The sequence below is a fragment of the Sebastes fasciatus genome, chromosome 20, assembly GCF_043250625.1.
Source record: "Sebastes fasciatus isolate fSebFas1 chromosome 20, fSebFas1.pri, whole genome shotgun sequence".
Classification (NCBI taxonomy): domain Eukaryota; kingdom Metazoa; phylum Chordata; class Actinopteri; order Perciformes; family Sebastidae; genus Sebastes; species Sebastes fasciatus.
In genome coordinates, this window is record NC_133814.1 from 17,613,814 (window position 1) to 17,630,166 (window position 16,353).

General features: G+C 41.5%; 1 protein-coding gene across 17 annotated transcripts in view; it reads right to left on the reverse strand.

Moving 5' to 3' along the window:
• The window catches only part of LOC141758524 (calcium-activated potassium channel subunit alpha-1a), a 96,355-nt gene that overhangs the window by 64,923 nt on the left and 15,079 nt on the right, over positions 1-16,353 (reverse strand). For all 17 annotated transcript variants that reach the window (XM_074620045.1, XM_074620031.1, XM_074620048.1 and 14 more), the window contains exon 2: positions 14,719-14,862. In XM_074620045.1, the coding sequence (XP_074476146.1) occupies positions 14,719-14,862 (144 nt within the window). The remainder of the gene's footprint in view (positions 1-14,718; positions 14,863-16,353) is intronic.

Consider the following 16,353-nt stretch of genomic DNA (forward strand, 5'->3'; position numbering starts at 1 on the left):
TGTCTCCATGAGCTGTGTGTCGCTGCTGAATCGTACACTGGTTGCACTGTACACGGGAAGATGTCAACACACAGTATGAATAGAATAGTCATTTTTAAACTTTAACTTTTTAATTCAGTTCAACTGAACAATTCCTCTTTTTTGCTGGGAATCAATGGGAACCCTTACAGACAGACTGAATGTCATATTCAGGCTTGTGCTGCATCATTCAGAATATTCCTCAGGATGAGCGCATTGTGCAGACAGTACAGTATCCTACTGTGCGCACGGCTTCATCGATGGCTTTTCTTTTGTGCACGTGACTTTCACACTGGAGAGTAAAACCGGCGGGTTTAAGGGATTTCTCTCTCATCTTGTCAATAAAAGCAGATTATTTCTTTGTCTAGCTGGCTTCCTGTGGAGCCGCATGCAGCTGCTTCCTCATCATTAGGGATCACTACCGGCATTACGGCGGTTCCAAAGGGATAGACCTGCTACTCAGTAATAACATCGTCACTCCCAAATCTGGATGCATCCTCCTCTACAGGGAACCAACAGCAGAATTCACCCAAATTTGGAGATAAATGTCTCATCTGACATTTAAGAGACCTTTACTGATAAAAGCTCCTGACCTATACCCATAACACAACGATCCTCTGATTTGATTTATTTATGGATCTACCGAACAAAACATATTAAATCCAAAAGGTTGCCATGTCAACCTCTTCTACTCCACCCCTCTTTACCATAGACCTATTTTTGTCTTTTTTAGGGTGGTTTAGGGTGGTACAGGGGGTCTTTAGGGAGAGACAGCAAGTCAACAGTAGATGTCACACAGAAGTCATCAGACATCATCTGAAAGCTGGGAAGCTGGAGATTAATTTGAGATGCAGCTCAGCGCTGTGCTTAGTTTGTGATGGGCATTCCCATGCTCAAATATGTCTCATACGTTGTTGCAGAATCTTTTGTGTTGATACCATTTGTTACACAGATTTGGTGCTAAATTTAACCATTTCTTACCACTCGAGAATTGATCAAAATTATCAATAATCCCTCCAAAATACAACATTGAGACACCAAGACCTTGAGGAACACTATATAAAAAGCCATGCTGTGATTTGGTTTAAAAAACTTTTGACATTTGGAGATTTCTGCAAGAATTGCATTTTTCTGCGATTGGATGGTGAGTGCTTCTGTTCTGGAAACTGCTCAGAAACCCCCTTATTGTCAATCTACCTAGGAAAGCCACACATTATCTGAATGCCCTAGGTATCTAGTTTGTGGCTGTAAAGTTTCATGAGGCTGTGATTATCCTAGAGGTCACCACAGGTCATTTTATACAGGGAGGTTACATTTTAAAAAATGGTCTCGCTATAATGAAATGGCTACTATTGGGACTAACATCAGTTTATGCAATTCCAAAACTGTTGAGAGAACCCAAATATGCAGAAACCATTTTTACAATAGGTGCATAACTGCATGTTTTTTGCCCCAAACTGCATGTGATTATCATAAAGTGGACATGTCATGTAAACGGGAGATTTGTGGGTACAGCAGGTCCTGATAGCTCATTAGAAGTTTTCCTTCCTGCCTGGAGCTGCTGCATCGTTACTACATTCAGCTGCAGAGGGACCGAGAAGCTAACAGACGCCTTCGCGGACGTCAGCAGGAGAGACCAACACCGCACACGAGGGACAATGTATGGAAAGTAAAAACGTCTAGGGCTTTGAGGCACATCTGTGCTTCTTTTGTTTGCTTTTTCCTTTTCTAAACACTTCTCCATCCCAAACTATGTGAACGGCGTCAGTTTGAGTCCTTAAAAACATCGAAGATGTACTTAAATTTAGACATGTTAAGTGAATTTAAGCTCGGTAAATATTACAGGATAATAAGATAGAAATAAACTTCCAAGTCCAAGCCAAACAAAGTCATTTTTGATAATTTTTTAGGTAAATATTGGGGTAATTTAGCAGTAATTCCAAAGAAATTTCAAATAGGTTACTTGCTAATTATCACCTAGTAATTACCATGAAATTTGCAGACCCTTTCCAAATATAATTTTTTTTATATGTAATTATATGTAACTTGAGCATTATCATATTCTCTAACACACTTCGTCAGAGAGAGTGTACAGTATGTTGATGGCATTATAATTAATATCACCGTTACAGCAAACACTCTCTGGTGATGAAAACAGCGGGTCAAAAATAACCCGCTGAACTTTCCCCAACAGCTGCCGTCCAAATTACAGTATGTGGCAGCTTGATGCACATTGATTTATGATTTAATATTAATAATACCTTCTCTGAATGTGCCATGTGTGTTATAAAAAAAAATACCAGCCATATTTTTTTTCCTAGTGCAGTGCACGCCATGGAAGAAAATGGCTGTTGTTGTTAGCTATAAGCAGTATACTCTTGAGAGTTGAGGTTTGCCTAGGGACGAGCCTGCAGGGCCTCTCTAGCCACTCACACTTCCTGATTCACTCCGTAACCCAACATCAACACACTGCGCTTTAATGAGTGCTGCTCAGTGAACTGGAGAAACAGGCTGCTGGTTTCTATTGGGAATCCAAAAGTGAAGAAAAACTGGACGGACTGGGGAATTGGTTCAGCGGTTAGTGAGTGCATAATTAGATTTTAAAGCCATACGAGTACAGAACATGTCTGCCGTGCTGTGATAAAATATATAATGGTTATTTCCTTAAAAAAAACTACAGCAGCAGTGTAAAGGAGCAGTGAGTCACAGAGTTCTGCTGAGGAGGCCCGGCTCGTGTTGTAGGTACAATGGGAAGGTTAATTGTACCATTTCAGCGAGACACTCATGTCACCTTTAAACTGTTTATACAACATTGTGATGAGCAGCCTTTTTCGAATTATTGTACAAATAAGGGCATATTCACCAAGTATGTTTGGAGTCTCTTGTTCAAACATTTCTTCCTCCTCCAACTGACAAAATATCAAAACCAGCAGCATGAAAAGGGGATAAAAAGCTACCCAGACTCCATTTAACTTTTATATTAAGTAAAGCCACTGACTGAATAGCCTTGCAACATTTAAAGGATGACATTTTCACAAGTGGTTTGGTCTTCAAGGGACTAAGCCTGCCACAAATTAAAATCAGGAGCGCAAATGTTTTGAGTAAAATAATATACATAAGTATTACTGGCTGGAGCACACTACAGGAAACAGAAACTGTAAAAAATAACAGGCTGTTGCATTCACTGGTGTTGTAGTGCTGAATGGAAAGCAATATTTGTATTTGATGCCTTTTTCCTTTACTGCTGTGTTTTCATAACTATTATGGTATCTCAGTGTTTCTCTCACTCGCTCACTCACTATACAGACCCGGCAGGGATCTCTCCCTCAGTGTGATAAAACAACGCTGCAGGTATTTCAGACACACATTCCCCTGGCGCGCTGGTAAATTTGTATTCCCCTATTCCCCTATTCCCCTATTCCCCTATTCCCATGTTCCGCGCCTCTAAACAGGAACCTTAAAATACACATTACATGAGACCAAACACACAATTTTCTGCAATGCCACTTTGAAACAAATATAATATTATCATTATCATTATTATTATAGTAGTAGTAGTAGTAGTAGTAGTAGTAGAAGATGGGACAACTTAGGATTTATTGTGGATCTCAATAAAAAACACGGTAGTAGTAGTAGTAGTAGTAGTAGTAGTAGTAGTATAGGAGTAGTAGTTTTAGATGTAGTGGTAGTAGTAATAGTAGTAGTAGTAGTAGTAGTAGTAGTAGTAGTAGTAGTAGTAGTAGTATAGGAGTAGTAGTTTTAGATGTAGTGGTAGTAGTAATAGTAGTAGTAGTAGTAGTAGTAGTAGTAGTAGTAGTACAGGAGTAATAGTGGTAGTAGTAGTAAAAGTAGTAGTAGTACAGGAGTAGTTGTTTTAGTAATAGTAGTAGTAGTACAGGAGTAATAGTGGTAGTAGTAGTAGAAGTAGTAGTGGTAGTAGTTCAGGGGTATTAGTAGTAATGGTAGTAGTATTAATAGTAGTAGTACAGGAGTATTAGCAGTAGTAGTTTTAGTAGTAGTAGTAGTGGTAGTAGTACAGCAGTAGTAGTTTTAGTAGTCGTGGTAGTAGTAGTAAAAGTAGTAGCAGTACAGGAGTAGTAGTAGTAGTACAGGAATATTAGTAGTAGTAGTTTTTCGTAATATGTGTTTTATCAGTAAAGTTATGATAAGCAATGACCACATGTGAAAGAATACATGAACACGTATAGGTCTGAAGCAGTGAGACAGTAGCTTGTAGATATCTGGCGTCCGTCCATTAGCCAGATTGCACAGAATTAAAAAAATAATGGAGGTTAAAGCTCTTAGAAACTGGATCCTGCTTTAAACCCTTGGCAGCTACTCACACGTGCTCCGTTTGTGTATCATGTTGTATAGGTTGCACTGTAACTACCCGCCGCCTGAAACCTGATCCTCTGTTTGTTTGACACCGGTCACTGTATATAGTGAGCGATCTGATCTATGAGCGCTGACGACATCCCCCTCTAAGCTGTGACAACATGGCTGCTATCCTTCACACATTTTTCGGGTCACGCCTGGCGGAACGTCTCTCGCTTTCACGCTCGACTTGAAAGTCTATTTTCCTTTTTATATCTCTTTCATGTGACAGGATTGATCCAAAAATCTTACCCCCATTAGTTCTGCTCTGTTATAAATAAGAGACTTAAACTTACTACAGCTCGAACCATTATTCAGTTATTAAAATACCCACAATCAAAACACGCAGCGTAGAAACCCCCAAATCCCACAGTGGCTAAGCCACGATTTAAGCCATCCTGGAGGCCGCCCAACCGGTCTCACAGCGAAGCGTTAAAGAGCTTAGGATGCGAGGGGATAGACGTGTCTCCCCTCAGCCTCTCGCTGTCTGTCTCAGCTCAGATATGAGGTCATAACTCACTTGCTTCTTACAAACAAGAGAAAGAAGCTGACAAATAAGGACACGACAATTTAATAAAAGAAAATTGATGTTTTTGTCAACTTCTTTGATGTCTATCGACGAGCGGAAAGGAGTCTGATTGGAGCACGCAGGCGATGACTCACCTCTCTGGCAGCTGGTCAGAGAGGAGGGGTTTCTCACTGCCCCTGCCTGCGCTAACAATGGACATGGAAATTCCCATCATGTGTGAAAATGTAAATCATGTTCTGCAGCTGGACATACTATAACTATAGCAGCCGCATGTATTTTCAAGGATGGAGGGAGGGGATGCATGAGGTGTGAGCTCAGCAGCAGGTGGGAATGTCTCTGAGACGTTAAAATGCATAATATTGGACTTCTGCAATCGAAACACAATTAAGCTCAGAGAACGAGGGCTGAACTTAAAGTGAACTTTCAAAGTTAGAACTTATCATGTGACCAGTCTATTAACCTCTATATTCATCTTCTCTAAGTGGCCGTGTTAATTAATTAAACTGAACTTGCCTGTTCGATGTAAAGTGCCAGCTGTAAAATTCGAGAGTTACCTCATTTACACCTCCTTCATGTCTGCTCTTTCCTGTGAGAGGAAAGGGGGAGATTTTAAAGACTATATGTGAGCTGTACTACAGCAGCGGCTGCTGGGTCATTGTGTAGCTAATGATTGTTAATGAAATCTGTGGAGCCAAATTTGTGACGGTTGAGGATTTCTTATCATAATGCTGCTCGTGAATTGGATTTTTGGGACGGGGGGAAATGATGTTATCACAAATCCCCCCTCCACAGTTTTTTCCTGCTCTCTGATATGATGCTGCTTCACAAAACTAATTATACCCGCCATTGTTTGTGCCAAATGAGATCCTGCTGAAAACGTTGCCGCCGAACATAGAGAAGCTCTCAATTAGAAACGGCTTATCACCCCCACCTTTTAATTCTTAATTAGTATTAAGAAACTTGTATGAATTCAGCTGAGATCTTTAAGATTTCTGACAAAAAAATACTAGGATTTCTTGAAAAGAGCAAACCAATTATTAACAGACGAAAGGTGCTTCCTGCTGCATGAAAACATTGACCACCACAGTTTACAATAAACAAGGTCCTCCTGGGACATTTACAGCTCAGAAAATTATTCTGTTCATAAACAGGGAAGAGGAAAAATTGGAAGAAAATGCAAATGAGCTGCTGGTTATTCACCAGGGTCCAACTAAAAACAAGTTAAAACAAGACTAAGAGTCTACAGTCACGCTAGCGGCTCTGTGAGGCTGCACTGAGGCACAGTGGTGCTTTATAATGTTTACCATGTTAGTTTAGTGCGTTAGCATGCTAACATTTGCCAATGTCAGTAGTTTTACAGGTTTATGGTCCAAAGTATTTAAAAAAATATATAATTATGACCCGATGGTGCAAGATGTAAGGGATAATGTACAGTGAGGCGGTCATTGTTGTGGAAATAAAGGTTTTGCATCGCCTTGAAGGGGTTTATTTCACAACAATGACCCGCTAGCTGTACATTATCCTGCTTATTGCACGGCTACTTACTTAATGAATCAATAATTTGACACAAAAACGGTCCGCCAGAGTCCGACATCAGAACTACGCCCATAGCAACGGTCTGTTATACATAGCAACAGTCCGCTATAAAGAAATAACAGACCGTAGAACGCCGTGATTGACCAATCAGAATCGAGTATTCAACAAAGCTGTGTAATAAGAAACGTTAACAACTCACCAACGTCATTAAGATTCTTGAGGGGGACATGTAATAGTCTGTACCATAGACTGTAAATACAGTAAGAAGTGGTTACCGTGACATCACCCATTTTGAAGCCTCAAGTTCGGCATTTTGGCCGTCGCAATGTTGTTTTATTGCAACCAGAAGTGACACGAGAGGGTGGAGCTAAGTGGAACCGAACACTGAATAAGACATTTTTAGGCAATCAAAATATTACAATTAACTTTCTTGAACTGAAAACACACTGTGAAAGGGTTAAAGTTGTAAGACGAAAACACGGACAACTCCCAGACCGGACAACGCCATGGTAGTGACCTGTCAATCACAAGGTAGCCACGCCCTAAAGCATCCCCTGCTTTATGGTGTATTAGACTCTAATTGGGACCATAATTTACTAATGCTGTATCATGTATCATGTATCATGCTGTATTAAAGAAGACTTGAAACTAGCGATTGAGACCATAAACTCATGTTTACAATGTTTACTGAGGTAATAAATCAAATGAGAAGTAGGCTCATTTTCTCATAGACTTCTATACAATCAGACTTCTTTTTGCAACCAGAGGAGTCGCTGCTGGCTATTAGAAAGAATGCAAGTTTAAGGTACTTCAGCATTGGCTTCACTTTTCAGCCCCGGAGGTTGCTCACTGGTCTGACCAACATGCCATCCTTAGAGTAATTTGACCAGTTCTTTTAAATAATTAAAACAAACACTAATAAGTCTTGTCAACTTGTTTCATTTCTTTTTTTAAAATCAAGTTTAATTTTTCTTGATTTCAAGATACGAACCCTAACTTCCGGAAAGTTTGAGTTGAATTCTATTGGAAAGACGTTGAGTTGTTCTTACTGCTCTTGGTTTCAGAAAAGAAAGTTTATCAGATTCAATTATAGACAGAAATGACTTAACAAGACATTCTTTGTTTTGACTGAGGACAACAAAAGCACCTCAGTAACTTTAGTCTCATATGGCATTGTTTCCTTCTGCAAGGCCCTGACAAAACAGGCCTGGCAGCTGCTGTCACCCGAAAATAGCGGCAGACTTCGAGGCGGGCAGAGAGCCGAGTGACGCTCCCACGTTGTTCACTCTGTTGCACTGGGTGCGGTGAAAGTAACACACGATCCCGCTGGCACCAGAGTCCACAGGTGGCAAACAGCCTCCTGTCTCTGTCACACAGCCACGGGCATGTTGCTAGAATATCTATTACATACAACAACAATGACGTCCTAATCTGAAGCCAAGAGTCAACGGGGGAATGTCAAGAAGAGGGCATATAGAGTAAATGCTGTTTGTTTCAAGCTGAGCTGAACACTGTGGATGATAATAAAGCAGCACCGAGTTGACTTGTCAGTCATGTAAAAGGACATTGCTTCCGAATGGCACATTGGACATTTGTGCTGCTGCTGCTGCTGCAGCGCCAGAGAAGAGAACAAGTCCCCACTAAAGTGTTTACTCTTTCTCTCCCTCTTTTCCTCGCTCTCATCAGACAAAAAGCTTTTCCATGTAGTGGCACAATTGCCGCTGCTCGCAGAGGCCCTCAGAGGAGGAGGAGGTGAGTTTGTCCGCCTGATGAAAGTGCCCTTCTGGCCCACCTATAATTTGGTTCAGAGCTCCTTCCTCTCCCTGAGGCTGCTCCCGAGCGACATCAAATCTAGACAGCGGTCAATACAGAAGACTTCACCATGTCATCCAATAGGTCTTCCTCCACATGTTGAACCCCGGTAATCCTAGACGACTCTGAATCTGCTGCACTTTTCGTTTGGCAGCTAGTCATGATGAGCTAGAGGTGACTCTGCAGACATCTTCTGAACACTGTAAAGGTTCGGGATGGGGCAGAAAGTCTGCTTTCTCCTCGCTGTATCTCACTGCATCCCTGATCTTTCTCCAAGAACTCTGTAACTTTTGCGTGTTTATGTCTTGACACAATGAAAAATACAAATGGGGATTCAATTCAATTCAATTTATTTTTGTATAGCGTCAAATCACAACAGAAGTTATCTCAAGACGCTTTATATATAGAGCAGGTCTTAGACCGTACACCATAGTTTAAAGACCCAACATGATCCACTAAGCGCGCTGTGGCCAGGAAAAACTCCCCGATTACTGGGAAGAAACCTGGAGCAGAACCGGGCGCAGGGCGGGCGGCCATCTGCCGCGGGATAAGGACTCCGCGCACCTGGCTAATCGCTTCTTCTCCGAATCATAACTCAGTCAAACCAAAATGCACAGATGTCATACACATCATTTCATAATCAGTAGACATTACACTGTAAGTGATAGCAGTTTCTCTGATGTCCATTGAGAATAAACACAAATAAATCTGCGTGGAAATCACATTTAGATTTACAGATTTTGCCTCATAATCACCATGTTTAGATGTAATCCTATTGTTTTTGTTCTCTGTACATCCGTGGTTACAATGCAAACAGGAACTGCTAGTAGCTAATGTAGCATGATTTTCCACGGTGCAGATTTTCCACAACATAAATTGTCATACATAATTGTACTACTGAATGAAAGAACAGGGCTCAGGTGTAGCCCAGAGCTAACTGGCTGACTCCATGGCAACAGTTTACTTCATGTTTACCACCCAAAGCATGATGGGAAGCTTAGTGCCAAAAAGTCAAAACAAATTAATCTCAAAATGAAAATAAGAAAAAAATAAGCCGATCCCAGCTGACATTGGGCGAAGGCGGGGTACACCCTGGACAGGTCGCCAGACTATCACAGGGCTGACACATAAAGACAGACAACCATTCATACCTAGGGGCAATTAAGAGTCAACAATTAACCTATACTGCGTGTCTTTGGACTGTGGGAGGAAGCCCGAGAACCCAGAGACAACCCACGCTAACATGGGGAGAACATGCAAACTCCACACAGAAGGGCCCCAAGCCAGATTTGAACCTGCGACTCTTTAATTTTATATTTCATATAATTTGTTTGATAAAAGAAGGTCCCATCAATATAGTTTTTGTAGTCCTAGACAACCCAATTCTCATGGGACATTACAAGGACATTCCGTGTGTCATGAGGACGCATTTTAGGCTTTTTGCCATTTGTATGCCACGCAACAAAACTACGGTAACGGACACAGTTAGGTTTAGGCAACAAAACTACTTAGTTATGTTAAGGAAAAACGTCTTGGTTGGGCTTAAAATAAGTACGAAAACTAAGTAAAATACCTACAGAAACAACGCAACAGAAGTACAGAAAACATGTCACTAAAAAATACATCACAAACGTCACTAAAAAACACGTCACTGACGTAACTTACAAAAAAAAAACAGCAGTCTCAAACAAAGTCCTGTGTTTGTTGGACCCATCCACCTCCCCTCCCACTCACCATAAGCAGTCTTTCTCACTTTTTATTCTACGTCAGTTGCTCTGAGCGTAGCATATTTACACGCATTTACATTGCAGTCAGTACAGACTACATGGCGTACAAATGACACGCCAAAACCAAGAACGGCGTTCTTATTGCACGCTTAATGCCTTGCGAATTATCGTCATTCATACGCCTTTTCAGTGCGAAGGGGATGTCCTAGAATTCTGAAACTCACCTGTTTACATTTATACACAGATATTTGCTGTGTGTTGAAACCTTTTGGACGTACAGGCAAAAAATCTCAAGTAATTTTAAACTGCATAAAACTGTTTTCATAGAAACAATCCTCGAACATTGAGGAACGATGGCATTTCTAAGTAGCATAACTTATCCAGGTAGTGACTATGTCAGAATCCTTTAAATAAAGGGAGTTTAAACCAGCAAAAATAGAGTTAACCAACAATCGGAGATGACTCAGTCTGACTTTAACATTCAACCTGACTGCGATTGGGGTTAAGGGGCAAACTGAATAGCACCAGAGGGCAGCTCTGTGCTTCCATTAATAGAAAACCTTTCTCTGGCCAGAATAATAGCTTTGTAACATCCCAACACCCCACCCCTCTGTGAACCTCTAGAACCGAGCACACGTGGGCTAAATGTCACTCAGCAGGATCCCATCATTTAAGAGAAATCACATTTTCCCCCAGAATACTCTAACCTCAGACTCGCTCCATCACACACTCCCCATCTTACAATTTCTTGATGATTACATTCTCGAGGGAAGTGTGACTGAACAGGAAATAGATGCGTGACATTACAGGAGACCCGCTGGGTTTGTTGGCTCAGGTACAAGCAGCAGCCACCTGTTCAGCCCCCCAGTTTTGTTTGTTTTGACGTGAGCAAACAGCAACGTGATGACACTTTTCATGAATAGGGACGGTGGTCTTGTATGATGCAAAAGTGACTGCGGGGGAAGGGAAATGCAATAATGCATAAAGTGACAGATGGGATCCTTGCGTGTCCCCAATCTGGGAGAAACCATGTCCTTACATACAGCTGATCTGAAATTAGAGAATAAACACCAGGCTTCTCCTTTTTTGTTTTATGCGACTGCACGAGGAGTGGAACCCTGATCTCCAGCAGATAAACCTTTACAGACTTAAAGGTCATCAGGGAAGTGTCCTCCCCGCTAATCAAATAGCCCTGAAGGCAAGGTTTGATCTTTTACAATCTGCCGAGACGCGAAGCCAGCCGGGCAAATGAACATCAGGCCTCTGGGCCGTCCACGGGGCGGCCTGCACCTGCTTATCACTCAACATCCTCAGTCAGCGGTAAACAGCTCAGTGTGCAGAGAGGATCACATTGGGCTGAAACGTGTCATGCTTCAATTGTTGAGGCTAATACCTCAAAATTTCAGTTTGAAACGCCAGATTATAAGAAGAGAGAGAAATTAATTTAATTTAATATGATAACAACATAAACCTCCAACTAAGAAGCTATCTGATGCTAAGATCAGAAAACTGAGGTTTGCGTTGTGTATTTTAAACATTAAACCTGCAGTAGGCAGAATAGTTTTGGCATCATTGAGCAAAAATGCCATAACAACCTTTCATCATATTGTAATTCAAGTGTCCTGAGAGATAACTATAGACTTCTGAACCTCCTCATGGCTCTGTTTTCAGGCTTTCAGGCTTCAGCTAAACAGTACACGACAAGATGTTTCTGAAAGTATTTGAGGCGAGAAATAGGCATTACATTAACAGAATATTGATTCATATTTGATCAGCGCTGCCTAGTTTAGCCGTTTGATTGGAGTTTGCGAGTGATTGACAGCTGCTCAGAGATGTCAGGCTCCAGATTGGCTCTGATTGGTTGTTTTCCTCCGGTCTGTGAAATCTTGCAGATGCCATTAGGAGCACCGGAGGACCCAGAGGCACATGCTGTTTTTTTTCATATTACTTGTCTCATGCACTACTGTCAGGATATAGTGACCGTTTTATGAAAATAACTTTTTTTTAATCATATTTGCACCAACCTGCCAGCTTTAACCAGGTCCTTAACATTCGTTGTATGTTGTGTTATATAAAGCTGATTGAACAGAAACATTAAACAGAAATGTATGATTAAGAGGGGAGACTCCCACTGGCTGGAAGTTGGCTGGAAACTAGCTGGGAACTGGCTGGCAATCGGCTGGAAGTCAGCTGCAAGTCAGCTGGGAGGGGTAATTCTAGGTGGCTGCATCTGTATGAGTATATATTTTGAGTTTGGTCCTTTTAAATCTTGTCATCGCACAGGAGGTTTTTCAAGGTTCAACTGGATGGCGCACTTTTTATAAAAGCATCTGAAAACTCACTTTCTTGTTGCTTGTTTGTCTCATTTATTTCTCCCTTCTGTAAATACTACTCTGAACTGAGAAGAGCTGGATAAGTAATTGAGTCTGCAGAGACATTAACTTACATCTGCTTGACTGATCCATAACCTACATCACAAATACAAAAATACTGCAGACATCCTGGAGCTGAGCTTCCTTTTTTGCATAATCCACGTCTCAATTGTCTTTTAGGCTTAACATTTATTCTCCTCTTGAGTGCATCCAAATATAAACTTAAATGTAAGCAGGTTTAATTGGTAAAATTAATTAGAGGACTTTCGCTCGGATTCACATGCACCAAGCGTATCATGGAGAAGAACTGAGATTTCTGGTATTTTCTACTCCCCTAAGTATAGAGAGGTTAAGTTAAAAAACAATCAATTCAAGTATAAAACAGGTACATATTAGTATCCTGGAGTAAAAAGCGGTTTCAGAATATTTCTAGAGCAAACGGGCTGCTTGCAAAAACTATATTTTTAAAGAGAACAACAACGTGGGTGAAGATGTGGGAATAGCAGCTCAACAAACACGCACAGATAGATGCATAAAATAAGAAAAACACACACACACAAACACACGAACACGAACACACACACACACAAACACACACACACACACACACACACACACACACAGCCTTTCACTTAAGCCAACCTCTTACTCCCTGGTAAAATTCCCTCTCAGATGGCCTGGAAATAGGCTTTAATGTGCCCCCTAAACAGCCTGACATAGAAAACACACACATCTGCCGTGTTTAGGTAAGCTGCAGTTGCCATGGTTACAGACGAGCGCTCGCTAAACAGTTGTGTGTCAAGCCATCATTGAGACAGGGCACTTGAGCTGCACACACACACGCACGTCCAAATTGAGGGGAGCGTTGGTGGTTCAAAGTGGGAAAAAACACGGAAACACACAAGCTGATGTCACGCTTCTGTTAGCAATATGTTGCTGTCACCATTAACCATCACTGGCGTCTGCGCTCAGGATGAGCTAATAGACGACGCCGTGGGGACAACCTGAGTTCAGCCTGAGTCATCAGAGTTTCATGTGACATTTGGAGGAAGATGAAGGAAACGTGCTGTTTTTAGCACCAACTGAGAGCAAAAAAAAAAGGTATTAATCACCTCCTTGCAGAAGCTCACGGCTACACACATCATCTCAAAACAACAACAAATGTTCCACTTCATTGGGGTTTTAAATGACAACGCACACCAACAGCAGGAATCATACAAACACGATGCACATTTTATGACTAAAGCACTTGACATGAAGTGTTTGCCACAGTGAGAGACCCTTTTGAATAAATCATTTTTTGTTGACAACAACTAGGATGCTTTTCCTTCTTATCCTTCCAAAAATGCCAGTAGCTTTTTGTCCCACAAACATGAGCTAAAGTGGTCCGTTAATATTCCACATCAAACCGTTATGCTCGAGTGTGGCTGCCCACCCAGCATTCATGATTAACAACCTCCACGTACTGAGCCAACACCACATTTAGTGGGGTGGGTGAAAGTGGGATCAGCCCCGAGCACTGCGGCAAGCCTTTGGCATGGGGCTCCCACTTATGCCATTTCATTTCATCACTCCTCAGTCCTACTCTTGCGTTGCCAAGCACTTACATCCAAATCATCAAACACTAAAATAAAAACCAAAAAGTACAGCAGATTCTCCATCATCCTGAAATTGTCCTCGACTGGACGCCGTCCCAACGGGTGGGGCAGCTTAGAGTAAAATAAGGATCTGATAAGGATCTCATAAGTGGTCGAAGAGACATGTGCTCTCCGCACTGTCAACAGACACATCAGGCGCCATGGCAACCACTTCAGCTGACCAAATGCATTTGGTAAACTGTACATGTCCCTCCTCCCTCCGTCCGTCTGGATCTGTTTCTCTCTGCTGTCTGAGGGCATTATAGGGTGTATGACCTTAATACACTCTTTACATCTCTCCTTTTTTTGCCCCCCAGGCTTTGTTTTGATGCGTCCGCCTTCCTGTCTGAGAGATAAGCTACCAAGATTCAAAAAAACTTTATATTTATGCGTCGGACAAGCAGAAATAAATTCAAGGAACATTCAAGCGTGCACGATTTGTGGCTTGTTAAATGCGAGCTCCTCCTCAGCAAGGCCTGTCCTATAATAACAAATGTTTTTTTACACAAGGCCCTTTCACAGACAAACACACTATGAGGGAGTTCAACCCGAGCGCCAAGCTGTCATGTGGAAGTTGGGGGGTGATCATGATCGGCTGTCACGCTTCATCTCACTGATGTCTTAACCAACAGCCTGCTGCTGCACGTAGGCTAAAGTAGCTGGAGATGTCAATCAAAGATTAAGCGAAGGATGACGACCGAGTGTGAACTCACCAGGACTCTTCCTGTCAGCGTCTGAGCGGATATCATGACTCCGGCCCAGTCTTTGACCGAGGTCATCCAGCCCACCTCGCTGGCCGCCGGGTCGTCCTTGTCGGTGCGCTTGATGCCATCGACTGTGATGATCCGATGGACCTCCTGCATGGAAGAAGATGAAGAAAGCAACAGTGAAAGATCTGACACTTGACCAGAGTTTAACAGAAAATGATTCATTTGAAAGTCTGTACAACAAACAAAGAAATGTGAGGCCTAGCCCTTGACTTTGTTTGTTAGGTGAAATTGAGAAAGAGGTTCACTTTTTGTTTTTAAGGGATGTACTTATTAATAAAATGACCTCCATTTATGTTGATTTCTTTTGGCTGGATGATGCCGAAATGTATTTGTAATTTTGTAATTGAATGAAATCTTATCAAAAATACAGTTGCAGAGGTCAAACATTTCATGTCTTGTAAACCCACGAAGGTCGGGCGCTTTACGTGCATAACACGAAAATAAAGAATAAAAAAAAAAAAATCAAAATCAAATCAACCTACAGCCATTACATAACGGCCTTTTTCCATGTTCTGTTGGATCATTCCAAGGAAAAATCCTCTAGCATGGGAAAATATGTGTTCCACTGAAATAGCAGTTAGTTCTAAGATAAATGTTTATATTTTCCTACTCTTTCTCAACACATTTGTGTACACCCAGCTGCTGTCCTGCTAGCATCCAGGCCACAGCACGAAGACCAATAAAGACAGAGGGAGCTAAACGTAGAGCCACATGGCGGTATTAGTGCTCTTATTTCTTTAATTCTGTTGGTGATGTCCAGCAGTGCAGAAGCTTTGAGTCCAGTGTGTGACAACAGCTTGAAATTTCATTAAGTTAAATTGAAAGAAATAGCCAGTAGGAGCAAAAGTACATTTGACTACAAAGTTAGTGTTTCTGCACTGTGATGTGATGTTTGTATATGACAAGTGTAATATTATATCTATCATTAGCTGTGAGCAAAAGCAGCTGTACAGCTATAACAGTTACGGGATTCTCATTGTTTTGACTAAACATTAGCTTCTTCAGTATGAGTTAAGTGCAATATTGTTGTGCACATGAAAGAGGCAAGATCAAGATTCAACTTTAGTATGATAACAGCCACCGTTCCTGGTATAGCAGGGAGCAAGTAGCTGCAAGTATCATGACTTGCATTGATATTTCACTTTATGGCTAGCATGTTAGAAGACATGGAGCAACATTAGAATAAATTTGGAGTCGTGTTTCTGGCCACCTGACAAATTTAAGTCCAGTATTCCCTCCCCCTTCTATTTCTATTTTGGTCTCCTAGAGAAAAATATCTGGCTCTTTAGCTGCTAAATGCTTCACTATGTTCACGGGCTAGTTGCTAAATTTGTCCGTCTGTTCTTTGGTAGGCCCGGTTTACTGAAAACATCTGCCTGTTGCTACTGAGGGTGCGGAGAATGAACTAAGACACTTAAGTCGCGGGCAATAAAACCGAAACTAAGAGCTAAAAGGCGATTAAACACTCCGTAAAGCTTTGTGATAAGTGTTTGTGTCGAGTGAAACCTTTCACATCACACTTATCACTCCTTTAAAGTTAGTCATAAGTTCATATTAAAATATTGATTAGTGCAGCTT